This window comes from Mauremys reevesii, linkage group 2 (genome assembly GCF_016161935.1).
Source record: "Mauremys reevesii isolate NIE-2019 linkage group 2, ASM1616193v1, whole genome shotgun sequence".
Classification (NCBI taxonomy): domain Eukaryota; kingdom Metazoa; phylum Chordata; order Testudines; family Geoemydidae; genus Mauremys; species Mauremys reevesii.
In genome coordinates this window covers 242,434,734-242,461,702 of record NC_052624.1, presented here as the reverse complement: position 1 = coordinate 242,461,702, position 26,969 = coordinate 242,434,734, and the positions used below count along the sequence as shown (strand labels likewise).

The 26,969-nt window shown below is 40.3% G+C and overlaps 1 protein-coding gene across 1 annotated transcript in view; it reads right to left on the bottom strand.

The window, feature by feature from the left end:
- Window positions 1-5,956: 5,956 nt before the first annotated feature.
- Window positions 5,957-26,969, bottom strand: part of RIPK2 (receptor interacting serine/threonine kinase 2) — a 33,829-nt gene continuing 12,816 nt past the window's right edge. The window contains exons 3-11 of the mRNA XM_039527405.1: window positions 24,552-24,707; window positions 19,734-19,891; window positions 16,207-16,256; window positions 15,843-16,004; window positions 11,669-11,754; window positions 11,420-11,515; window positions 9,840-9,945; window positions 7,445-7,624; window positions 5,957-6,361 (exon numbers count right to left, since the gene is read on the bottom strand). Coding sequence (XP_039383339.1) covers window positions 6,009-6,361; window positions 7,445-7,624; window positions 9,840-9,945; window positions 11,420-11,515; window positions 11,669-11,754; window positions 15,843-16,004; window positions 16,207-16,256; window positions 19,734-19,891; window positions 24,552-24,707 — 1,347 coding nt within the window. The 3' untranslated portion in view covers window positions 5,957-6,008. The remainder of the gene's footprint in view (window positions 6,362-7,444; window positions 7,625-9,839; window positions 9,946-11,419; window positions 11,516-11,668; window positions 11,755-15,842; window positions 16,005-16,206; window positions 16,257-19,733; window positions 19,892-24,551; window positions 24,708-26,969) is intronic.

Here is a 26,969-nt window from a genome sequence, read left to right as displayed (position 1 = left end):
TTCCTCTGAGGCCTGCCACAAGTGGCTGTTGTCATTCTTATGCAAAGTAAAACTCTGTTAAGCGAGGGTCATTCTCATGCAAAGTAAAACTCTGTTAAGCGAGGTCATTCTTATGCAAAGTAAAAGTCTACCATGCACAATAGTAACAGTACACTAATTCCACTAATTAGATGCAGCACTTCCACAACGACATCACCCTGAGGCGTGTCAGGCGCACACAGAGAGCGGATGTTAATAGAAGCCCTGCACAGACCAGGACCCTACGCTGCCATGCTCGTAGAGGCGATGGTCCCCCTCTACCTGAGGATGGCATGGCGCGGAAGAGTGTGCTTCAACGGAGCACCCAATAAAGCACCTCTCCCAAGAAACCTCTTGCTGAGGCTTTTCCAGCTGCTCTCTGAGAGCTTTTTTGAAATATCCCCAGAGGACTATTGCTCCATTGCTGTTTGTGTAGACCTGCTGTTTGTTTAGTTTCATATTTAAAAATGTTTATATAGTATTTCTATTTTTATATAAATCCCTGTTTCTTAAAAAATAAATGTTTCCCTGTTTGTAGCACTTACCGCCTGATCCTTCCCTGATTCCGAGTCCTGGTTAACGGGCGGGACGGTTGGTAGGGGATCTCTGTGAGGGTGATGAAGAGATCCTGGCTGTCAGGGAAAGCGGGAGTGGGTTCGATGTCGCCTGCGCCGTCCTCTAAAGACCCTTCCTCATCTTCCCCATCGCGAACAGGGAGGGAACTGTCCCGTACACTATTCCGTCCTCGGAGTCCACCGTCACTGGTGGGGCACTGGTGGCAGACCCACCTAGAATGGCATGCAGTGCCTCGTAGAAGCGGCATGTCTGGGGCTGGGCGTCCGCTTGCCGCTCTGACTTTTTGATACCCTTGTCTTAGGTCCTTCACTTTCACGCGCACTGCATCGCATCCCGGCTGTATCCTTTGTCTTTCATGGCTTTAGAGACCTTCTCGAAGGTCTTGCTTGTTGGAGCGCAGCTCCGAGAGCACAGACTCCTCGCCCCACACAGCGATCAGATCCTGGACTTCCCGGTCAGTCCATGCTGGGGACCTCTTTCTAGTCTGGGATTGCCGGACTCCTCTGCTGGAGAGCTCTGCATCGTTGCAGGTGCTGCGGAGCTCGCCCGATGTGCAACCAGAACGTCAGATTCAAACCGCCCAGACAGGAAAATGAATTCAAATTTTCGCGGTCATTTCCTGTGTGGCTGGCCAGAGAATCCAAGCTCGGACTGCTGTCCAGAGCGCCAACAGAGTGGTGCACTGTGGGATAGCTCCCGGAGCTGCTAAGTTCGATTAGCATCCACACCAAGCCTAATTCGAGCTAGCAAGTGCGAATTTAGCGTTACTCCACCTGCCGGGGTGGAGTACCAAATTCGAACTAAAGAGCCCTCTAGTTCGAATTAAATGGCTTCCTGGTGTGGACGGTTGAGCGGTTAGTTCGAATTAACGCTGATAAATTCGAATTAAAGTCCTAGTGTAGACCAGGCCTTAAACCCCGATGATAGAGGCGGGTAGGGTGACAAATCTCTCGACTGGTCTCCAGCCATTCTAAATCCACTCAACAGTATAACCTTAATGTTTTCTCATTTTCAACATGCTGAGCAATAGGTGATGCCAGCTGAGAGCTCCTGCCGCAGTTGCGGGACTATCTGCACCTCTGTTCCCTCTCTGAGGGCACCCCCTCGTGTGTCATGCCTTGGGCCTTTACCTCTCCTGGCATTCACAATCCTGCCACACACTGTGCAGCCCCTGGGCTACAGGACCCTGTGTATCAGTCATGCTTACCTAGTAGGTCCAACTGAGTTCAGCACCTGCAATTCTTCCCTTTGGGAGTCTCTGACCAGTGGTATCCTGTGACAAAACAGCCTTCTTCAAACCAAAGTATTCTTTATTTTCAGTCAGAAAAAACATTGAGAGAAAAAAGGACTTCCACACCACACAGAGTTTACACATCTATCTTACCATTAAGGAATGGTAAGTCTTTGGGTAACCTAGACAGGACAGACTTCTTCAGACCCCTCACAATGAGTGCCTGTATCTCAGACTCATTCCTCCAAACAACTGCCCTAACCTTGAGAGGGGTTTCTTTTTACAGCTGACAGTTCTCTGCCCATGCTGTTTCCTATCCTGGCATTGTCTCTTAACAATCCTCAAGTGTCTGTGGAGAAATGGCTTATCTTGAGCCATTCTTTCCCCCTTCCTGCTTGTTTTTTCTTATAGGCCCCTATTGAACCAAATCAATATATTCAGACAATAAACATACCAATAACCAGGTCAACATACAGTATTCATACATTTTTTACAGAGCACCTCTAATTCCATCACAGCTCTGGATTTGGTTTATGAGAAAAATCTATTTTACAAACCTCAATTAAAATTATCATTATTTTCAGAGATTGTGGCAGTACTACCCTTGTGCTAGATGCTTTCCAAACTCCTAGGAGCTTTCCCCACAGCCCTCTGTTCTCTTTGTTGTCCTTGAGGCAGACAAGCGCTCACCTGAAGAGCTGGTCTTGGTGTTTAAGGGGACGCTTGCAAAACAATTATTTTTAGGGCCTTTATATCCTAGACAACAGATTCCCATTTGCACAGGGCCAGGCCTGGGATTTGGGGAGCATCAGGAAGATGGTTATTTGGATTATTGTTTGGATGGTTAACTGGATTACCAGCTATTTCATCACTCCACAGCTGACAACATGCCCCCAAACTCTTTGCATATTCAATTTTCAGTCAAGAGCTGAAAATTTTGCATTGGTCACTTCTGATGACCCTTAAGTTACCCACCTTCAATTGAAAAGAAATTGACATTTGAAAGAACAGGTCAGCAGCAATAAATGAGTACCTAATTCCCAGTTTGGTACAAGTATAACTTCACAGTAGGACAAGAGCTGTACCTCCATCATCATCCTCTCCATGTGTCACATAGTACATCAGACTACTGATTACAAGATCATAGACTCGTAGCTACTCTGTGCAATTCATTTCCTTATATTAAAATATATAGTTAAGAATTAAAAGGGGAAAAAAGTTAAAAAGTTTCCAAGTGGCACACTAGTATACTTTGGCTCTAGAAATGCCGTAGGGTGAAGTTCTCGTCTGTCATGGGGGCCAGGATTAATTCCCTTGTCAGCAAATGTGCCCAGCAGGGTTTTTAAGACTCTTCCCCCATTTACTCCCTTTCAGCAAAACCCATGAACCAAATGAATGTAGATTCATAGACACACACAAGTAGAATCTGCCATAAATGGATAGTTATAAATGCAATTATTTTCCTCTCCACCAAACATGAATGTGTCATCCATATTCTCACAGTGAACACTTATATAGTGTTATAAAAGGTACATTCAGATAAAACAACAAAAATGGAGACTGATGGAGTATCACCCCCTTCTGAGAATAGTCTAGAAGAAAATCAGTCTTTGTTTCAAAAGGAAGGGAAGAAAGGACAAACCTATACCTAACTATGCTAATACTCTTCCTAGGTTTCCCCTTTACCCCTGCTAAAGTTTATTTCTTTCACCGAGACCTAAAAAGATGAGGAAACAAGATATGTAACAATAGTGTGTATAGCTTATTGAAGAACATTGTCATCTGTTATGAATTTAAACTAGCAAAATGAAAATTTCAATCTTGTATTAGTGTACCACAAGAGAACCCAATCCCATAAGCAGATACTGTTTCTACCATATATTTAGCAATGCCCATTCATGAAATGTATTTTATAAAAATCAAGACATCCTGCATCATTTCAGAGGGCAAGACTGAGACAATGAATGGGAAAGAGTTGGGGATGGAAAAATGGAAGCAATATCCAGGCATGCAGGTGACACCTATGGTTACAATATTTCTTTTCTCACTTTACTGTTCCAGTCCACTTCCGATTTACTCACTATCATTTAGCACTGTCTTCAATTTTGCTCTCAAATTTGCAAGCAACATGTCTGGTACAGTCAATTACTGATTTTTCTAGGATATTTGGCACTGCTCATCTCTGCGACTGAAGTGCTGCTGGGCCCTATGACAATTTTATAGTATAGGATGAGCCTAAAGAAAGAGGATTTGCAATTATTTATTGGTACAACAGTCTTGCATTTAAAAAAAAGCACATTGTATGGACATTATGTAGGTCTGGCATCACTAGCAAGACTGGCACAGCTCACTACGGCCATATTCCACCAGGTCATCTTCAAATCTATTCTATAAAAAGCACACACACTGGAGCTTCGCACTGTCCCGTTATGTGCTGCTGGTGCCCCCGTTAGAACTTTTACATTGGTAACAAGTTTAAATATCTGCACAGAAACAGGGCTGAAATGCAAAATTCCAATTTACTGCAAAAACATTAATTTACCTAGTAAAGTCTGCAAAAGTTTACAGTAAATTATACCTCACAGTAAATTATACTCAGTTCACAAAACAAGTGAAGACAGATACTAAAATATCATTGCCATGTTTAAACACATAGGCAAGCAGTGATGCACAATTTAGACCCTGAACTAGTTTGAAATGGGTCAGTCCCTAGCTCATCCTCCAAGATTTTTCAAGTATCAATAATTTGGATTCTTCATTGATTTGGCTTTTATGACATGGGCAGTAAACTACTAATGCTGATTGTAACCTTCTTGGATGGGGAGGTGGGATTTTCAATTGCAAAATTCTTATTAGTGCCAATGGCATTCAGTGCACAGCATAACTGAACTCAACTTTTTACTGCTATAAAATGTAGATGGTGTGTATGTGCTACATCCAAGAAAATTAAAAAGCTATAAATCGGATTTATAACCATTCACACTGTATTAATTGTGCTAAAGAGAATTAAAACAAAATCAGATTCCTCCTCTCAGACTTCTCTCTCAACAATGGCCTTCTCTCAAACAAGAAAGGCGGAACACCAAGGGTGTAGTTTGGAGGGAGAGAGGGGGTAGGAAAGGGGCATTGCCCACCAAACTGAAAGCCTCAGGCAAGCACAGAATTCTCCTCCACCCCCAACCCGCACATCCCCATTGGCCTGACTGGAGCTGCCCTCTCAGCTATAGAAGTGCTGAACAGCACTATTTTCAGTGCTGATATTTACTCTGTCCAGAGGGGATTGCTACAGATCAGCACACAACACTTTTCCTCAAGGAAGTAAGTACACTAGCTCTGCAGCACTCTTAGTGCCTGTGTGTCAAAGGAGGTCATGTGCGTTTATTGTGTTACTGCTAACCCACCTGGGCAGCATATGCTTGATCATTATACACCACATAAAATCAGTGCTTACCACAGGTTATGTAGACATTAAAAATAAACTGGAATTAGAAGCTTGAGGAATCAAATGCAACATTCAACATTTCATATGTGATTCTGTGTCAAGCTTGTGGAGGCAAGAGATGAGTTAAGACAGCAACATTCTACCAGATCACATGCTGGTCTGTGGATCCCAACACACTCCCTTTGACTGAAATGGGAGCAGGTGCAGGTCTTGTATCATTAGATTTACCACTACTAACTACCTGAGTGGAGAGAGAAAATTAAAATCTAAATACAGGCATATGGCAGACTTAGTGTTCTTTAGGAAGGAACAAATCTACCCAGAAGGGTAATGTGAAAATAGCTTACAACAGAAATAAACATTGGCAGAACTCTACAGGTTTTGTTGTAGGGTTTTTTCCTTTTATATCAATCCTACCATGACAGTGAGTGAGCAGCATCCTCATCATTTTAAGACCGTTACAACTTTAAGAATATTTATAAATGGAATAATTATGATTATTTAAAATAGAGAATAGGGAACATTTTCTCTTTTTATGTATAAACAAAATACTTTCAAATACTTCATTAGAGTTTATGTCTTTCCAGTTGCTCTTCAAAATGACCAGTTTTAACCTTACAATGTAATCTTAGTTACATCTAATTCTTTCGCTTACCAGACTTATATAAGAGCAATAAAGACCAAAGGAATACAGATATAAAGTAACCTTTCAGAAACAGAAACCTACTTGTAAGGAAACATTTACATGGCTTTATACTGATATGATAAATTTAAAGATGCAGTCTTAGAAGCAGATGACAAATCTGGGTAAGGCTGAAGGCCCATCTGTTTATTGTCTTTCAACTTTTGTATTATAACTTTAGCAAACTCCTCTCCTTGGCTGTCAGTAGTATCGAGCAGTTGTCGAACTTTTGATGTCCTCGTAGGTTTGGTGCTAATAAGTTCATAGTCTTCTTTCATGATTAAATCCCTTGATAGGAGGGCATCCAGAGACTGGTTCAGACATGCTTCAGTCATCTGGCTGACAATGTCCTCTCTCCTAATTTGGATCCACTGGTGAGCTACATCCTGTTGCATAGGTTCCACAGCAAAACCTAAAATTGAAGAAAGATTCAGAAATCTAGTGTCATAGTTACAGTGAATTTATAGTGCTATAAAATGAAGAGTGAGTTGAGAAAGAATGGTCCAAAACTATACCTGTAGTTAAAATGACAGCCTCGTAATACTCTGCTACATTAATCCAGATTAAATGTTAATTGTTCTAACTGTTAATTAAAATATTTCTTTAGTTATTCTAATGCCGGGTCTTTATTTCTTAAGGGAAGTAAAAGTTACGAATACAGCTGCTCTTCCTAAAATGCCACCATTATTCTGAAAGAGAAACTCGATTCTTTCAACCACTCCCACCAACAATGCCTCCCTCTCATACAAACCCACCTCCTCCTGAAACAGCTACAGGGATGGATCACAACAATCTGTGATGATGCCTGTTTTTTTTCCCCCCCTGTTTAAAAATGTCATTCCTTTCACATTTTCTGGCTTTCCTTATTATCCCTTTCTTATGTTTCTTAAAATCAAAGCAGGCTTTGCTTACAATTAACATGGCTATATTAGGATCAAAACTACCACATTACAGACAGAAGAATGATAATTGGTTAAGACCCTGGACTAGGACCCAAGACCAGCGTTCAAATCCTAACTCTACCATAGACTTCCTGTGTAATCTTGGGCAAGACACAACTTCTCAGTGCCTCAAGTCCTCATTTGCAGAATAGAAATATAACACTTCCTTTCTCCTACCCCATGTCTGTAGGAGAAAGACCAACCCTGGTAAGTGTTTGTAATTGTACCATTCTGCATCGTAATACCCCTTTAACGAATACCACACTGAAGGAGAACCATCATACACACCTCAGTCACACTGTATGTGCAATCTTCCTTACCCTAAACTGTAAATTCTTTAGGGCAGTATTGCCTGCATATTGTGTTTTGTATTGTTTTGTTAGTGCTTAGTAAATAATAATAGGCCTAGTCTTCCCTTCAGACACATACACACAAATTGGTAGTTGTACATATATCAAGATTGTGAATAAACCTAACAGCAGGCATCTCACTGGCCATTCATTGTTTCCCTCTGATATTAGTGGGACTTAAAACTCCATCAGTTTGTGTTGTACCTGAGGTAAGTGCTGATGACTGCAGCATGTGTGTCATAGGATTTGATGCGTCTGAACGATCTGCACCAAATGAGGAAGGGTAGCTGTGGTAGGGCACATACAATTTAGCACTCTGGGCTGGAGAGATATTTTCATCCATGCTAACAAGAGAGCATGGTCCTTCAGAACTGTTGTTTTTACCTTAAATAAAAGATAAAGAATCATATTACTTTTGGGTTCAGGAAAGAAATAAAAACATGTTAGAAATTATTTACAGCACCTTTACAAAAAATTGTTGTTTGTAGAGAACAGACATGCAACTAACATTCAGATTTTTCATGAAGCTGAGGTTCACAGAGCTTTTACATTTTTTTTCTTATTTTCTGTCTGCTTTGGAGGATTTTTTTTTTTTTGGCAAAACATGGTTGAGAAAACCAGGTTTGGTCTGTTCCAACTTTAAAAAGCCTTAAGCAGTAGAAAATTCCACAGTGGCTGGACCAACCAGAGCTCTGACTTCCAACTTTCATGTTGTCAATTATTTCTTATCAGATTTATTTTAGTGCCTTTTATTTATTTTAGAACAAGTGTGGAGGGGCTAAACCTTCCTAAAAGAGACTCAAGTAGAATGGTAGCATCTCAAAGACTAATCGTGATCTTTATTGGAAGTCCAATGGAAAATCTGCTTTTTTATCTGTTCTATTAGCTATCTCTTATGAGGATTCCCTATATGCCTTCATAAAAATTTCATATGAAATCTTCTTATGTAATTCATATGGCAATACAGGTTTGAATACTAACTATGTCTAACTTAATTCATGGATAGACAATTCATTCAACCGCAGAACTGACTGAGTACAAGAACAAATGACATTGTGAAAGAGATGCAGCAGCATGGTAATAGGTTTACCTTAACGCAGGGCCTGATAGACAATAAAATCATAGAATTTATATGGACACATTAACCAGTGTAAGCCTAAAACTGTATGTCACTTAAAGGACCCTTTATGCCAAGTTTGTATCCAGACACATCCAAACAACAGATATGTTTCCATTTTTAACAAGAGTGTAACTCCAAAATAAACAGTTTTAACACAAACATTCCCTGCAGCATTTGTATTTTATTATCTTTATTACCATAGTGCCTAGGAACTTTAGTTATGGACCAGGGTTCCCTTTTGCTAGGCACTGTACAAATGGAAAAAACCCCAAATATTTGCAACATTGTGCCAGTGCATGAAAACCTGAGAGTTGAAATTCATCATATACAAAAGGTTAAAACACAATCTGTATTGATTATTCAATCAGGGGAAAGCAGTAAAATAGCTGAATGTTTTATTTGCAACACTTTTTAAAAAAACACATTGGTATGAATTACTTGCCTGTGGCAGCCAAGGACTAACAACATCCTTCTGCTGTGCTTCCTAAAATAGGTCAGCCAACATTTAAGGGCAGTTGATGGAAGTCAATTTTTATTTTTGATGTGTTTACAAAGTATGTTTGATTGTTTCCCCCTGCCACCTCTACAAATTTCTTGTCTTCTTAGGATTGTCAGATTTTCAGGTCTGACACTGTTCCTACTTCTGTGTTTGCCTGGTACCTAACACAATGGGACTCTGATCCAGACCAGTGCCTCTGGGCACTTTCATAATAAATAATAATTGTTCAAAACTATCTTCTGTGACCTTTCACAAAGAAAGGATCAGAGCCACTTGAGAAATTTCAGACACGCCCCATAGAGAGCACAGGCATGCCAACAATACCTCACAGTTAGCTGCGTGACAGAGTGCTAACAGGGCCAAAAGAATCATTACTGACATTTAATCTTCATACCATGGCTAGATGAAGATCATTGGCCAATGCCAGCAGCAGAGCTTCTGTCCTATAGATGGAAGCCTGAAGTCTGACAGGAGACTCCAGATACCACCACCAATGAACATTCCCCCCAGTGGAGATTCTGTACATGGCAGTACAGTCAATGTCAAGAGGTTTTGAGACACACCAGTGTCTTATCCAATCACATTCATACTCATCCTTCATACTCAGCCTAATTTTCCCATGTCAGTTTCACCACATACTTCTGGTTAAACTACTTTGTATCACTCTAAACAATCCTTCTCCATCTCTTTTGTTTCTACTCTGAAAGTATTCATAAACGGACTGTCATGGCTCAGTGATCTAGCAGCTACTCCTCATCCTTGCCCATGATCTGGCCATATAGGGGCAATTAGTTGTCCCAATGGGGTGTAATGGAGTTAGAGTGATTTATTCCAGCTGCAGAGGACTACTTAAGAAGAGCTGGTATCTCAGTGTAGGGAAAGTACTCCTGTACAAATGCAGTGTCACGAATAGAGTATAAAGTTGCAGTTCAATAATAACTGAATATCATGAATCAATATTGTGCAGCAAGGTTACATACCTGTTGAGAGGATATTATACTTTGGTATAGACTTGAGTCTCGGTAATTCAGGTGACATGCTCCGGAGGGGGAGTGCACCACTTTGTAGGAAGGGAGCACACGTTTCCTGAAATGAATTCAGTTATATAGTGAAGATGTACATTTTTGGAATGGTTTAGTAATTTCTAAAGTGCTTTCCTTTTCTTGTCTTCTCCTTGTTATTAAGATGTTCAAGTTACTTCACAATTAAAATATAGTAAGACATTAAAAAGAAGTTGTTAGAAAGCTTATTCCTTCACTCTCATCCTTCCCTGGTCCTTCTCGCATGAACAGAGAGCAACAATACCCAAAGTCCAAAGGTGCAAACAATTCGATGTTTATTGGGTGAACTTTCAGCAAGCTTAAATCCAAGTTCCTTTTTTCTTATTTTCGAATCCCAACTTACTTCCTGTTTGCCCCTAAATTTATATAGTAATATTCTCAGCTATACCTTAAGCAATCATTCTACTGAAATTTAAAATTAATTATACAGCAGAAACAAACAATCACAGAACCAGACAGAGACCATGCAAATAAACATAACAAAGTGAGAACTATAATGACAAAACAATACAGAAGTGAGGATTTCACAACTACATCTATAAAGACATAAGGGTTTCCCAGCTGTGTCTCTTGATAAGTGAGTTCTTACCAGACAGAAAACGATCAGACTAAATTTCCTTTTACATCTTCTAGGCTCTTCCCTTTCTCTGGAGGAGATAGATGGCATCACCTTTCTAACAGCCCCAGATTGCCTTATTCAATATGACTAGTTTGGAATGTGAGGTTGTGACCATACACTTCCCAGCTTATGGCTGCCTCTGAAGCTTGGCTAAAGGCATTAGCCTAAAAACAGGGCCTCAGACTGTCACAGTGAAAGAAGGCCCTCACACAGATTCTTTCTTTTATACCTTTATAACTAGCTAAATGATAAACATATACCTAAATTCTTAAAATATAGGCCTTTACAGACAGGCTTGAATATCTATATCCTAACAGAAGTTAAAAACCAAATGCAAATGTTCTTCCACCATCTGACCAAGATTTTACATGCTATTTTAATTATTAGTAGTAAGAATGAAAAGCAGCAGCACTAAGGGACACGATAATTTAAAAACAAATCCACAGTACTTTGCATGAGCAACATCAGTGGAAGTGGGGGATTAAATCCTCTCTTCCAACCCCGAAAGCACCCATTGTGTGGCAAACAACAGGCTGTTGCAGCATCTGTGGTCTGCTACACTCTCTGTACAGGTATGTGTGTGCTCCCTATATTCAGAGGATAATATGGTCATGTCTTCCAGCTCCTTTGGGCCATCCACAACTAACTCCATCCATGCTGTTATGCAAACACTGCACTCTGATGTGCAGAAGATAGAAACAGACTTCCTTGCTGCTGCCTGCCCCACTGACTCTGCTAGTTCATGGTTGTGCAGCTGCAGAAGAGGAGGGGGAGAAAAGCTTTCCCCATACTGAACTAAAAAAACATTTCAAAATGTTTTAGTTACCCCAACACATTTGGGAAAGAACTTGAATTCAAAATTAAGAAGAAAAAGTTTTACCTCCTGTGGACTAAGATTCAGAGGTATATTTACAGATGTCAGCTCCACATCGGCTGTCTTGTGACTGAAGCGAATACATTGAGACTCATATTTTGACTGAAAGAAACATTGGTATTCTTATTAGTTGTGCATTATAAATCTACCAGGCCAGGACAGTACTGACTCAATTATTATGTTAGTTACACTGTGACAAGCACAAGTTGCCATTTCAGTGTATTTTCATATTACATTGTAATAAAAGCTATTTACCTTATCTCTCTTTAAGAGAATTACTGCTTCAAGCATAGATATCTCATCAAATGTTCTCAGCACTGGTTCAAGATCTATTAAGCATTCTAAATAAGAAAAGAATACTCAGTTCAACATTAACTTTTAATAACAGTAATTTTTCTCATGCTCATGGAGAGTGGTAGATTGACATCCCTGGGAGATTAATGCCACCTATTTATCTAGTGATTTTATGTCATTTTAATAATTAGATGACAGGAAGTTCAACTATTCCATCCCAGCATATGTGTGTTGATGTAAGGCTTACATAGCTGATTTTTTAAATTTCTGGATGACTGTTACTTGCAGGAATGTCTAATTTAAGTTGAGCTCAGCTACAAAAAGTGATATATTTAAGCAAACAGAAGGGCATGGGAAACCCCACAACTTCCACTCCCATCTTATAATATACTGCATAATTTTGTAAAGATTGTAAAGAGTACTACTAAATACTTGGCATCAGATCCTAACTGGCATGACTAAGCAAAACCTCATTGACATTGCTGTACTGATTTACACTGATAATCTGGCTCTTTGTCTTTTCTAATTTAGTCTCTATTCTTTTGGTGATACTTGTTGAAAGCTTACAACCCTCTAATTATTATGTCTTTTACTTTCCCCCTGGCTTTTCTAGTGGAGACAAAATTTACATTTAAAAAAAAATATTTCCTTTTTTGAGCAATGGCATTCTCAAGAATAATGTTCTGCAGCTGACTGCTTCTGAACAGTCACCAGAGGGAGTAAAACATCATGAAGTGCCTTTCTGGTGTAAGGCCAACATAATGTAAATAGTAGCTGGTTTAAACAAAACAACCCTTCACCTCCTTTGCAATAGTGTGGTGAACTCTCTAATCTAGAACAACAAAAGATATTTAGACTTTGGAGATATTCTTTATCAAAAGCTTCAAGGTGGGTCAAATTTTGAGCTTAAATTACTGTATCCCTTCAGGGCAGGTATATATGATATAAAATGTCAAAACCCAGAGTCCATTTGACGGTATTTCAAAACAATTAGAGAACATCAATAGAGATAAATATTTTACAGAAAACTTGCAAAATGATCCATAGTACCATTTAAAGTTAAAATAAGGAAAATAAGCTATTTCTGATCATGCAAACTATGTTTTAAGGCAGGAATTTGTAGAAACAAAGGGATATGTTATTTGATGCACACACAATTCCTATGGACAATAGTGAGCATTACAAGGATGCACTTGGAGGAAAACATACTTGAGTGAACAAAAAAACCATCCCCACATAATACCGATAGATTATGAGCAAAATTGCTTCTCAATTTTCTCTCTTTCAAACTGAAAAGCACTTTCCAGAAACCGAGCACGATACTCTAAAAATGGTGAAGAGGTAGTCAGAGGGAAGGTAGCTGATTTATCTTGGCATCACTACTTCTCCTAATTTACTATCAATGAGTATCACAGAAATATAAAGAGGAAGCAAAAAAGTAGACATTTCAACCCTTACAAGTACCATTGCAAAATGAAGGGAAGTAAAAGTAAACTGAGTAGAAAATTCTGCTTTTACAATAAGAAAGCAGAAAAAGCTTTCCCCTTAAATAAAACCACCTGTTTTCTTCCTTTTATAAAAAAAAAAGTGAGGGTATTTATTGTTGTGAAGTCACATAAGATACATACTACTTTGATTATGTAACCTAGATAAATATAATTAAACAATACTTACAGTTCTAACATTGTGCTAACACCACAAACAACATTTTAGCTGATGCAATTCATTACAAAATAAGAATACCCAAGAAGTATAAAAGCACAGAAACATTTCTCTGCTTTTATAAAAGCCTGTGATATGACATGTTCCTTGTTTTGGGTTAAAACAAGAGACAAGGTAAAAAGTTCATAGGCCCCAAACTGGACTCTGTCTTAAAACTGACATTCAATTTCAAAACATCCGCCAATATTAAAAGACTTGTCCATGATCCAAACAAAAGGTTGTAAATCCCAAATACTAGACTGAGTTTCCTATTAAACCATCCACTAGTATGCTGTGTTGTGTGTTTGGATTAAAGACATAAGTATGCCTTGTTTTTCTCTCCTGCCAGCTTCACTGAAGGAACTGAAATTGTCAAAACAGTCTGCTTTCTGAGCTCTTTGGAAAGCAACTTTCAAAACACTTTCCAGCTCAAAAGAACAGAACCAGCAACAGTTTTAGAGAAATGAAGCTACTGTGCAACCAAACCACCCTAGAAATTGAGATGTTAAATTTGTTGAAACCCTCAGCTTGAAAGATAAAGGTTTAGTGTTTCATACTGGGGATGTTTTAAAATAGAAAGCACTTTTTTTAAAGGGAAACTGCAGGTCTAGGCATATAAACTGTCACAGAGCTTCTAAAATACAGAATTTTGTACCCCAGCACAATCTTACCGTCTTCATTTTGCAACACTAATTAGGAGGGGAGAAGAAAAGCACCGAGTCCATTACATTTTGAACCATTAAAGATTGCTACTTTTCTGCTTTTACAAAATAATCTGCCATCTCCCTTGGATATTTAGGATCAGATTTTCCAAAGATGGAAGTAAAAACAGTGCTCTCAGCTTTCACATTCACAAGATGGATAGTCAGTTGATACAAGTATGCATGTAATTACACAACGTGGCTGTAATTAATGTTAGGAATGGGCCAAAAAAAAAAGTACTCTATGTTGAACTGAGATGGTAATGGATAAAATGGGACCCAGGTATAATTCCCTCCCCCCCGGCTGCTTTTTTTTTGTAAAATAGAAGCCTAATAAACAAGGATTTGCAAAATCAAAACCAAACTCCTCCTCCTCCTCGCTTTGTCCCTCTGATATATATAGATTTTTAATGTCATGTTTGCCTTCTGAATTCAGTGTTCCAGGTTGTAGGACTCACTGTAAAAGAGCTAAAAGCATTCATAGTAAAACCTGACAGCATTAAAAGGTGAGAAGTGTAGAAGATATTTATAACTGGAGTGAGTCACCTAGTCAGTATGATAAACATTTAAAATCTGTCAAATGCCACTTTAAGCCTTAAATATACAATTAGTTTCCGATTATCATTGCAAGTGGTGATAGGGACAGATCTAGTAAAGACTGCAACATTGTTTACATTATAGTTTCCTATATTTCTCCACACAATATTCACCTTTTAGGCTCATCTGCACTTAGGCTCAGCTCTCTACCTAATGGTGACTTGGAGGGAAAAGTATAAGCAAAATGAGTGAGGGAGGAAAGGGAAACCCAGAAAGCATTGTTCCCAGTGTTTTAAAAATATATAACTCCAGCCACAACTTTTTAAACATTGCTGTAGCAATATGCTGAAAATTGGCACTAGTGTCTTGCATGAAAAGCTAAGACTTTGGGAGTTGTGTACTGAGCCTGCATAATAGACATTTTTAATTCTATGGGTGCACTTAGGGGCAGAGCCAGCTGCCAATTCTACAGCCATGAAATCCCACTGGCAGTGGAACTACTGTGCAATGGAGCTGATGAGCTAGATGTGAAGCAGGCTGAAGGGGCTTGTGCAACAGCAGCCCCTCATTCTGGAAGGTGGGACAGTGTTTTCACACGCTTCCCCCGAACACAGATGTGTTCCAGGAACACACACATTTGTTTATGAAAGGGTAAAAGTTTGTTTGTAAAAGGCTGGTTCAGTTTTTTTAGAGGAATTTATAATCCAGGGTTTGCTGTTAGTTCAGCAAGCAAAACACCTCTGACTGCTTACAAGTTCCACTAGCCTTATTTTATCTGTTTTCCTCTAATTATTTTCCTCCTTAAAACTCCCACCCCTTCAAAAACAAGCAGTAAATTAAGTGAAAATAAATAAATCATGTTAAGGTTGCATAATTAATCACAAAAAAAAAAAGGACAGGAAATACAAAATTGAAGATTCCAACTACAATATAAACCTGGCTGCATTGTACATGTTCCATTTTTTATTATTGTTTGACTTCTAGCATGAGTAGCTTAATGTTACTGTATAGGCTGTTAAATGTAAAGTGTAAATTATATAAGATATTTGACAAGGCTGAGTTAAAGCTGTTTTGGATGCAGCTGTTTACATTTCCTTTTTGTGACTGCAATTAAGCAATCTCAACATTGTATTAACAATCAGGTATTTTGGGGGATATAGTTTTCCACTTAATCTATACCAAGCAAATAAACTCACTTGAAAAAGAAGGTCTTTCATCTGGATTTTGTGCCCATCCACTTGCCATTAATGTTACTATCAGCACTCGGTGGGGTATGTCCGTTGATAAAGTTTCTTCACTAGTGTCTGGTCGCTTTCCTTGTGACACACTATACATAATCTGCAAGGGGTTTATAACTTCTGTCAAAATAGATATCAGGCATTTATTAGAAATATATGTACTATAGATAGTTATTGTTTACTATAGGAGGATAAATTAAAATTGCAGACAATAATTAGGGATGTTGTAATTCTGCCAAAATAATTGTTTTCAGATTACTGTACAGAGGCTTTAGCTAAATGTAAATAAGGCTATAAAAGAAAACTAAAGAACACATCTCACCTTCAAAAGGCTGTTTTCTTGACATCACTTCCCACATAATAATGGCATAGCTGTTAAAGTAAAAATGTGCATTACTTTAGAACATGTTATTATTTATGCTGACAATGCACTCAGCATCATACAAAATATTTCATTAAAATAAGCTTGCACAACACCAACTTAAATGGCTGGCTATAATAATATCCTCCTTCATACATGTTATGAAAACCAACAACAAGGGTAGTACTGAGTAAAGAACAATGTGCTATAGCTGACTTTATTTATGGTGGCCATATGTGCCTTTGAAAACCTCACTGATTTGACATAAAAAAAATCAGTTTATAAGTTGAGGGTTTTTTCCTAACTGCTAGCCCTTCTCATCCTGGGCTCTCAGTGTTAAGAGGGCTTTCTTTCACAGGCCCGTTCTACACCTCAGAAAAGGTCCACATAAGGCAGCTTACATCAACCTAACTAAGTGTCTATACTACAATGCTCCTTCCCGATTTAACTCATGCGCTAGGCCAACCTAATAACTCCACCTCCAGGAGAGGCGTAGTGAGTAGGTCGATATAGTTAGGTTGATGCAGTGTCCATGTAGACACTGAGTTGCTTACATTGCTTATTGCTGCCTTTGGTAGCTGGAGCCCTGCTGCCTCAGATGGAGGGGCTCACAGCTTGGGGGGGGGTCAGCACCGAGGGCGGCGGGACTGGGGCTCCAGCTGTCATTGCCCCACTTAAGTTGTTGCATGCGCTGCTGGAGAGGATGCACACTGACAGAAGGAGCATAGTGTGGACAGGAAGAGCAGATTTAATTACCACAATGGCTGTACACTGACCTAACATAAGTCAACTTAATTTTGTAGCACAGACGTGCCTAAAGCCATATGAGTTCAGCAGGCCACCATCTATCCTTAGTTACACCTGTGCAAAGCCTTTAAACAGTCTGCGAAGGGAAAACAAGTGAAAAAATTTGGTCCTGCAATTGGAACTCAGTTAATAATTCAATTAATTATGGGCTAGTCAAAATAGAATATAGCTCCCTCTCCAGAGCTGTGTTATCTATGCAGTGCTAACAGGAGTGAAAAGTAATTCAATAAATATTTTTGTCCATAAAGTATGCTGTTGGGACTCTGAATATAAACAGTGATCAGTTAGGTTAGGTGTCATACACGCCATATTCATTCTGCAGAGAAGAATCTTCAGGAGACCACCCAGAAATAACTCCAAACTTACTAAGCCTAATCATGTTAATATATAAATCAATGGGACTTTCCCCACTAATCTCCAAGGGAGCAGGAATAGGCTCATAACTACACTTTTAATAAAGGTGGAGCAGAACACTACTTATATGCAGCAACACATTGTTGGTCCCCTGAGTAGTGACTTAAGAGAGAGTTCACTATCCCTGATATTTGGTAGAAAACAGTGGATTTTAAAGGCAAAAATTCTGCTTTTCAACAAGAGTAACGGAGTCAAACTGGTACAGAAGTCACAAAGACTCATCCTGGACAGGAAGGCCTAAGAGCATTCAGAGAGGTGAATGAACTCTGCCACAGCCTGGGAAATCCTCAACATCACTCTCCCATTCAATCTGAGATATGATATAATTAAACATTTTCATCTCTTCTGTGACATTGTAGTCTGCAACTTCCTATTTGTTTTCCTTTGGCTCGTGTTCCTCTTTCCCTCACCACACCTTTCTCTTTCCTTCCATTGTATAGCTTGATTTGCTTCTGTTCTCTTTTTTAGTATCTAGTGTTGCAGCCGTGTTGGGCCCAGGATATTAGAAACACAAGGTAGGTGAGGTAATATCTTTTATTGGACCAACTTCTGTCGCTGAGAGAGACAAGCATTCAAGCTACACAGAGCTCTTCTTCAGGTCTGGGAAAGGTACTCTGTGCATCATAGCTAAATACAAAGTGGAACAGATTGTTTAACTACTACCCACCTATGCTAAGCAATCTGTTCCATCTCGTATTTAGCTGTGACACTCAGAGGATCTTTCCCAGACTCGAAGAAGATCTCTGTGTAGCTTGAAAACTTGTCTCTCTCACCAGCAGAAGTTGGTCCAATAAAAGATATTACCTCACCCACCTTGTCTCTCTTCTTCAATGGATGTTCTCCTCCTGTCTTCTTCTCTCTTCCTTTGGTTTGGGTTCTCTTCCTTCTTTCCACCTATGCTCTCAATTTCTTCTTCTTCTCTTTCTGGACAATCTCTCCCCCCCTTCCTTGTTCCCTCATTCCAAACCTCTTTTTCAGTCTAGTTTCCCTCTAAACTTACTCTTTCTTTCCCTTTACTCTCCCTCTCTTCTCTCTCTCCTAACCAACCTCTTTAGGCTCTCCCCCCACTCTAACCAATACTGTCACATCCTTCTAAAACCATAAGCATAGACAGGGCCTGCTGCAATATTCTCTTCCTCTCCTGCTCCTCCAATGAATTGCCTCGAGCTCCTGATTCTTCTCTCTTGCTCCACCCACCCACACCTCTCAAAAGGTGAATATTACAGGGATAGTCTCTCGCCCTGATTTCTTACTAGGAATGCCAGGTGCCTCCTCTGAATCTCAAGAGGAAGAGCTAATTATGAAAGTTAATGCTCTATCTTCCAAGAAGCCCAGGCTGTGTCTTGGCAGTTAAGTCTCTGAAACTGGTCCATCTCTTATCACTGCATCCACACACCTACATGCAAGAGTCCCAAAGTGTCAGAAGTCCTAGATATTTTTAAAATATACGAAAATTATGGAATCCGTGTCTCAAGTAGCAAAAATGCAGCCTTAATAGATATTCTTAAAAACTATGCTTGACTGCCATAGGTCATCTGTCAACTGTTAACCATCCACTTCCTCAACTCAATCCCCTCCTTGATTGTTTAGACAGGCTTTGAGGTGGTACCCTTCTGAGCTAACTTGTTCAGTATCTCTTACACTTAGAAAGCAACGGCTGTTGTTTCTTTTATAGGTAGCTATTACTCTATATGTGCCATTCAAAAGTTTACTGGAGTAGCTCTCCCTGGATTTCTATATGATATATATTCCTATATGAATTTCTATTATTTAATGTATATTCTGTTTTTGCCTGTCTCTTCTCCTGACCTTTTGTAAGTTAATGTTTTTTCTCTCACCCCGTGTTTGTCTTGCAAATTACATTAATCTCTGCACATGAGCCACAGCGATGTCTTAAGTAGGTGTGCATAGTTTGTTCATCTGGATGCTTGCACTTTCTTTTGCTACTCATTTGCTCTCTCCCCTCATCCATCCTGTTTTCAGCAGGGTAATTCTATTCCCTGCAAGCCCTGGTTTGTGGGATGTTCAGAAAATTAAACAACATTGGGTTAACTCCAACCAATCCCCTTTTCTAGTTATCCTGGTTTTACCCTAATCTCTAGGGCATTATATTTGTCCTAATGTTTGCTAGGGAAAGAGGTTTTCAAAAATTGTACTTTATCCTTTTAGTCTCCCAAAATAACTTGTTCTGGTTCATTATAATCAAGTTCCTTGGACAATTTTTACTTTTCAGTTTGCAGTGCCCACTGTAGGATAACAGGCAGTACCTGTATATATCATGCTTTACACTTGCACGAGTTTTCTGACTGGGATTATAGTCTTCAGGTGGCATGTAGATAATAGTCCCTCCCTCTGGCAGAGATTTGTCACCTCGTGATTGTGATGTGGACACCATGCGCCATTTCGATAAACCAAAATCCGCAATCTGGTAAAGAACAAAAATCTGTCATTCTGAGAGAGCAGCAGGTCCCATCTATGCACTGATGTTAGTGCAAGTTGTCAAAAATAGAACTGAATGAAGAGTTTGTGTAAAAACCTCCATCCCACTTGAAATGAAAGCAGCTTTGGTGTTCTGCTAGCTACAAAACCCACCAACCTTGATTTAGAAAATGTTTCCAAATCAGGGTTCATGTTGTCACCACAGTATTATTATTTATTAATGATTTGAATTACCATAGCACTTAATCGCCATAGTTATGGACCAGGACCCCACTGTGCTAGGTGGTTTACAAAATAAATAGAATAAAAAGATGTTCCCTCCCATTGCTCCCTGTGGGCAACACCTCCCATGTAGTCCGTGATTTGGCTGTGGAATTCACCCTTGCTAAAAAACTGCATTTCAGAATATCAGCTTTCATTTCCAAAGACCAAACACTTATGTTTCTAGCCCTTATGGTTGGAAAGAAAATCTTGAAAACCATTAATCAAGTGTAAAACGATGCAGCACTATCCAAAAACAACTCATAGAGTGGTGCAGTTCCTATCATCTCAATCAGAGCTCCTTGGACCAAGATGCCATAGAATTAATCATTTAGGCTGTGAAATTTGCCATTTTGCTGCAGACAGGAACCCAATATTTTGTTTGCTGTTTCCATGTCTGGCTGGGACATGCCTGAAACTGCTTCTTGTTCTCTATCTTTCCCTACAAGAAAAGAGTTAATTCGTTTGCAATGCGTGCACCTGTGCTGGGGTGTGCACCTGTGGTGGGGTGTCCACCTCACCCCCCCTATTTGCCCTGAAGGGATTAATGGAAGCCCCATGGGCCAATTAACCTTTTAGTCTGAGAGGAAAGTGAATCTGTGTGGGAACAGGCAGGGGTTCTATAAAGCCAGGGAGCTGATAGTAGGAAGGACTGCAGGGAGGGAGTCTGCAGTCACTTTCTGGGAGAAGGGAAGTGTGTTGGGGAGGGGGCTATCGAGACAAGTAGTCCACTATTGCTCCCTGGGAGGAGGGAGTAGAGAGACTGACAAACCCCAGAAAGTGGGGGAGTGCTGGGGTAGGAAGCAGCCCAGGGAACACGCAGCAAGGCTGGGGACTGAACCGACTTTGGCTGCATGTTGTAGGGTCCCTGGGCTGGAACCCGGAGTAGAGAGTAGGCCCAGGTTCCTCTACCTGACACTGGGAAAGTGGCACTGGCAGGGGAGTGAACTGGAAGACTGCCTTGGCCACTATGGGAGTGACAGAAACTTTGGAAGACTAAACCCCAGAAGGGGGGGAATGCTGAGCAACCTGGTCAGAGGCTGAGTCACAGAGAGGACAGCTGTGGCTCCTGATAATGAGAAGAGCAGCAGAGGAGAAACTGATGGGGTTTAACCACTGGAATGGGCGTTGCTGTGATGGAGCTAATCCCCAGAACCGCCAGAAGGTGGCATCATCCAGCAGTGAGTATAGCAACCTGTCACAGCATCCCACACTGTTCTATTGAACCAGGCAGCAGGGGATCAGGGAGCAAGAGCTGGACTCCAGCTTCCAGCATGGGGGAGAGAGAACCAGAAGTGTAAAAAGAGAGAGGGAAAAAGTGTCCAGAGAGGGAAAAAGGGTTCTGAGCAAGGTTGCCTGGACAACATTGCAACAACTAAGATCTATGGATATGAGTTTCCTGGAGAATACATGAGGGGAAAAAAAAGTCAAAAATAATTATTGACTGGTGTTATGTCACTGACTGGGCCATAGTTGTGTGTATTTATGTAGGACGCGTGGAAGTGAAGGAAGAATATTTAATTGGAACAGAAAAAATTAAGGTGCTTGTAATGGGCTTGATTTTATTGTGTCAGGGAGTACATGGCCTGTCTACAAGAGCTTTCTCCTGACTAGCTTTTGAGGTCATTGGGGGAGGAGGGAATGATTTTAAAACCAATTTGCATAATGCACTTGTGTGTGTCTGGACTCATTGTAATTCAACAGAAATCTTACTCATTTAGCAGATATCTGATGCAATCAGATGCACTTTATGACTACATATTTTACATATGTTCAATACTTCCTTTTTTATAATACACAGCAGATGTATCTAATATTACTCCTTCAATTTTCTGCCAGTTATCAAAATCTTAATTTCACTTCATGCAAACGCAGCTCAAATAATTAGAGAGCTAGTTAATAAGCAATGAACAATTAACCCCCACATAAAGCATCTGTAGAAAAATTTATCTTAAAACATTAATCATCCAAATTTAATGCAAAGCATCTCCCTCAATTACTGTAATACTAAATGTTCCAGATTGAAAATTTGAAATGAACAAACTGTTGATGAAAGGAAACAAAACTTTATCAAACTATTTTTATTTCTATTCAAATTATAAAAATGACCAACAGTTTTCTCAACAAATGGATTCTTCATCACCAATACTTCCTTCTCTTTGCCTCTGAATTAAAGGTCCATAATAAACCATTAAAGTTAAGATGGTTGAGAAACAATTTCATGTATGTTTTGTTCTATTTTAAGGTGAATATACAGCCTAACAAGCAACCAAGGCCTTGATCATCCCCTCATCAATTCTCCTTCAGGAAGTATCTGCCAGGTAGGTTTCTCGCTTTCCCATATGATCCAAACCCAGCGTGTGCATATTTGAAGAGATGTTCTAAGGCTACATTAAACACTGCTGAGTGAAGAATGACAATTTGGAAGCAAGACAGTACATCACATATTACACTGTTGCTGGGAATGGGAAACCCACCAGGGCCTACCTGAGCTCTTGACTTCAGAACTTGAGCAGTCCTTCGAAGGAGTTTCTACTCTGAAAGGACCACATTAAGGGTTATCCTCAAGGACTTTCATAAGAAAGTGTTACCACTTCTGAATATTAGCCACTGCTTTTATTTCTTGCACTGCCTAATTACTTCTCTAATTCCTCTCTATTTTGTTAACATGAACTAACATTTTGCTTATCTTAACACTGTCTTATTATAGTACTTCCAACCCCTCTTCTCTGTAACTAAACCTGTGAAATCATGACTACTTTTATGTTAATTTTTCTGAGAATTTGGTTATTTTCCCTAGATATAATCCCTTCAGATATCCACAGGTTCATCTCAGTTAAATTTCTCATTTAGTAACTTAAATTTATTTCATCTGTATGGCATACGGCATAGGCCAACATTATGGAAAGCCAGTGTGCAGCTAAAGGCCAGAAATCTGCAATTGGATTGGTGCAAGTCAACCCGTTTCTGTGTGGAACTTCCCTGAAGATGATGAGGCTCTGCCTTCAAAGACACAACCGCAGGACTGGAGTATAAATTTGTCCCTTCCTATCCTCATTCCTTGTCTGCAATATTAAACACACTTCAGTTCCGTTATGTGTAAGGGGACTGTTGTCCCCTTACTAAAACTCAGTGGAGTGTTTTGGGTGGCTAGCTCCCAGTACTAAAAGAAAGGGGAAGGGTTGATGGGAAATCAGGACCCTGAAACTGACAGCCCCCAGGAACAATGGTGAGAGGCCAGTGCTCCAGGTCAGTCTGATTGACAGGGCGGGCAGGCTAATCTGGGAGTCAGGAGGCCAGGGGATCCCGTCCTCGTCCTCCGTGTGAGCTGGAATTGCCTGGATCAGACAGAGTGGGGTCGAGCTAAGGAGAAAGCAGGGGGCCAAGCTGAGCTGGGGAGCAGAGCTGTGCCACTGAGAGGGGCCAGACAAGCAGCCCAGGAAGCAGGTCAGAGCTGGGAGCAGAGTCACAGATGCAGCCCACAGAGCAGACCTGTGCTGGGAGGAGAGCTGCAGCAACCAGAGCCAGAGAAGCAGCCCAGGGAGCTGGAGGCAGAGCAGCAGCAGCGGCTGTGCTGAGGCAGAGTGGTGGACCTGGAGCTGAGGCAGCAGAGTGGAGCTGTAGCAGTCCAGAGCCGGGTGTGGTGAGCAGCTGGGGAGAGTGAGGGGGACCCTGGGCAGCAGGCCCAGCGCAGGGAGACACCCCAAGCCAAGACACCTAGCAGGCCACATTTGGAGGGGGATTGTAACCCCGAGGGGGCAGAGGTGATGCTGGGAAGAAGAGTCCTGCCACTTAGAGCCTGAGGAGTGTGCGGCCACCACCAGAACAAGTGTCCGACTCGCAGCATCCCTGCAGCACAGCCAGGGCCTGAGGAGGCCTGGGACTTGTGAGGAACAGACTGAACTGCCCTTACATTCCAGAGATGCTGGCTGTGATGTCCCCATGCCACAGAGTGGGGTGACGGGTTTTCTTTTAACCTTTCCCATTTTTTCCTTATTTTTTCCAATGTATTGCTGTTTAATAAATTGTATTTTCTTTGAACTGTGGTAATGATCAATGGGTCAGGGAAGCATCCAGTGCAGAGAGAGCACCCTGGAGTGGGGACACCCTAGCCTCTGCCCAAAGTGACCATGACAAGGTTGGGGGTCAAGCCAACCTTGTTGGGGTTACGAGGACTCTGCCGCACAGGAGAGTGGAAGGGGAGCGCTTGAGGTCAGGCAGGCCTCTGGGTAAAAGAAGTAGGAGCGAGGACTTGGATCCTTTTGCTAGCCCACTTCACCGGGGTAGTGTATAAGCCAGGAAAGTTCCCCACAATACCAGGACCATTCCTCCGCTTACATATGCTCACTGAAGAGGAATAGGGACTAAAATAACCAGGACCTTACCTTAACATGAAACTCACTATCCAGTAAAATATTTTGGGTCTTCAAATCATGGTGCAGCAATGGAGGACTCATATTGTGCAGATAATTCACTCCCAAAGCAATTTCATACAGAATACGGAATCGCAGTGACCACGCAATGTCAGGATATGCATTTTTCTACCAAAGAAAAAAGAAAACCAGAAAAATCACAATATGATCATCCATTTAAATATTCTAACAACAATCTTTGAGTTAGAGGAGACATACTTTGAAAAGAGGATTTTTTACATCTTGTATTCACAAATTTAAAAAGGGACAAATCACAGTGATTGGTGTTAATTTATATATGTTTTAACATTATGAACTATTTAATCACTCAATACTATGCCCCCGTTCTTTAGCAATTATACTGTATCAATTCACGATTATATATGCTGTTACTAATACACATATTGTATGACCTTGCGATGATAAAGTTCTAGATAAGATTTAGATATTATCATCAATAGACTCAGAGTGCTTTACATAAGTGGGAAAGTATCTTCTTAAACCTCTCTATTCCATTGCAGAACACAGGGTCTTAACCACTGCCTTCTACCTTTGTTGGTCTCCTCCTGCAGTCTTAGTTTTCAATTCTGCTTATATTATGTAGTTCAATGTTACTGTTGGTCTACTTCATTGCCTCTTGCCGTAGGGGTTCCAATCTAATTCCTGTCTTACGTTATTTAGTTTTCTAACTCTATGTACTAGCTATCTCAATTTTCGTTCCAGAATTTCTTGTCCTAGCAGCTTCTGTTTTATCCTCCTCCAGAATTCTTTATTTGTGACTCTTCTTCCCCCAGCCATCTGATACTGAGGATTATTCTGTCAGCTGTTTATTAAAACTTGGAATTTAGATAGTGAAGTCTTGAATCTCCAAGTTTCAGCACAATATAGTAAGACCAACTTTACAACAGTGTTAAATATTCGAAGTTTTTAGTTTGGAAGCAAGTTTTCTGTTTCTCCAGATTGGCTTTAGAGTTACAAAGGCATGTTTGGCTCTTGATACTCTGGTTTTAATGTTTTCATCTGCTCTACTTATTGTGTCACAGATCAGGGCATTTTCCTGTTTCCCCTCAGTGGTCCAGCCAGGGTACCCACTGTCAGGCTTGCAGCTCCCCAGCCAGTGCCTTTCTTGGGTGGAGACCTATATCTCACTTCCTTCTGACTAGGGTATTTCCAGGCTGAGAAGTTCTCAGCCTTCGCTGTGTTATTCCCAGCCCGTGGTTGTAATTTACCATGCAGTTCTTTTTAAGCAAGCCTATTTTATTCTTAAGGTAAAAAACATTACTCAGAATATATTAAAAGTAATAAAATTACATGCATGCTAATACAATTACCAGAGATCACCCTAACACTAACATGGGTTCTGGCATTCACCGACCCCCCAAAGGGGTTTCCCTCGTTTCAAGTTCATCATAGCTTCAGCTCAGAACAAGCACACAGTCTTATGGGGCCTCAGTAGGCTAAGTCCTTCCAATCCTTCCTTAAACAATGGACCAGAGATCCTGTCTATTTGCTGGACCAGGAAGAAGGGCCTGGATCAGGATAGTCATCCAAAAGTCTTTTCTTTGTCTATTGGTCCATGGAAAATCCATTTTCAACTAGTATATGCAGACCTCACTAAGGAGTGACTTCAAAGGGGCTCATAACCTGAGGAATTACATTAGCATCCCCCTCCTCCTAGAGGAGTGACCTACAATTCCATAGTAAATATGCACAACTGCATTTTTAATACAATGGACCCCCAAAGTATTAAACATAATTCAATCAAGTTTACAGAATTAAGTTAAACCTTATCCTAATTCCATAAGGACTGTAAAGGATATTGTCAGTCTGTTGCATGTTGTACTTACAATGCCATCAAGATATGTGAAATATTGGACCTTTTTTATGTCAGTCCCAGAAAATGTTATTGGTGTTGTGTGTTGATTCTTATGGTTTTAGTTTTCTCAGTATTTATTTTCAACCTTATTAATTGTGAATAAGCCTGGAGATCATTTGTTTTGGCTTGCATGTCTCTATGGGTAAGTGATAGCATGTTGATGTCATCCACAAAGTCAAGTTGGTCTAACTTCTGTTTGAAAATTCATTGTATGTCCTTTCATTGTTTTGTACTCCCTCTCACTAACCAATCCACTATCAGTAAAAAAATTCTGGGTGCATAAGACATCCTCACCTGATGCCCAGAGTGACTTTGAATGGTTTAGTCAGTTCGCTATTATGTAGTACTTGGCATGTCATATTTTCATAAAAGCTCTGAATGAGCCTCACAAATTTTGGAAGGATTCCATAGTGGCGTAGCAATTTCCATAAAACAGTTCTATCCATTATACCAAAAGATTTTTGGAAATCTAAAAAATTCATATAAAGTGGTGACTGTCGTACAATCAACAGTTC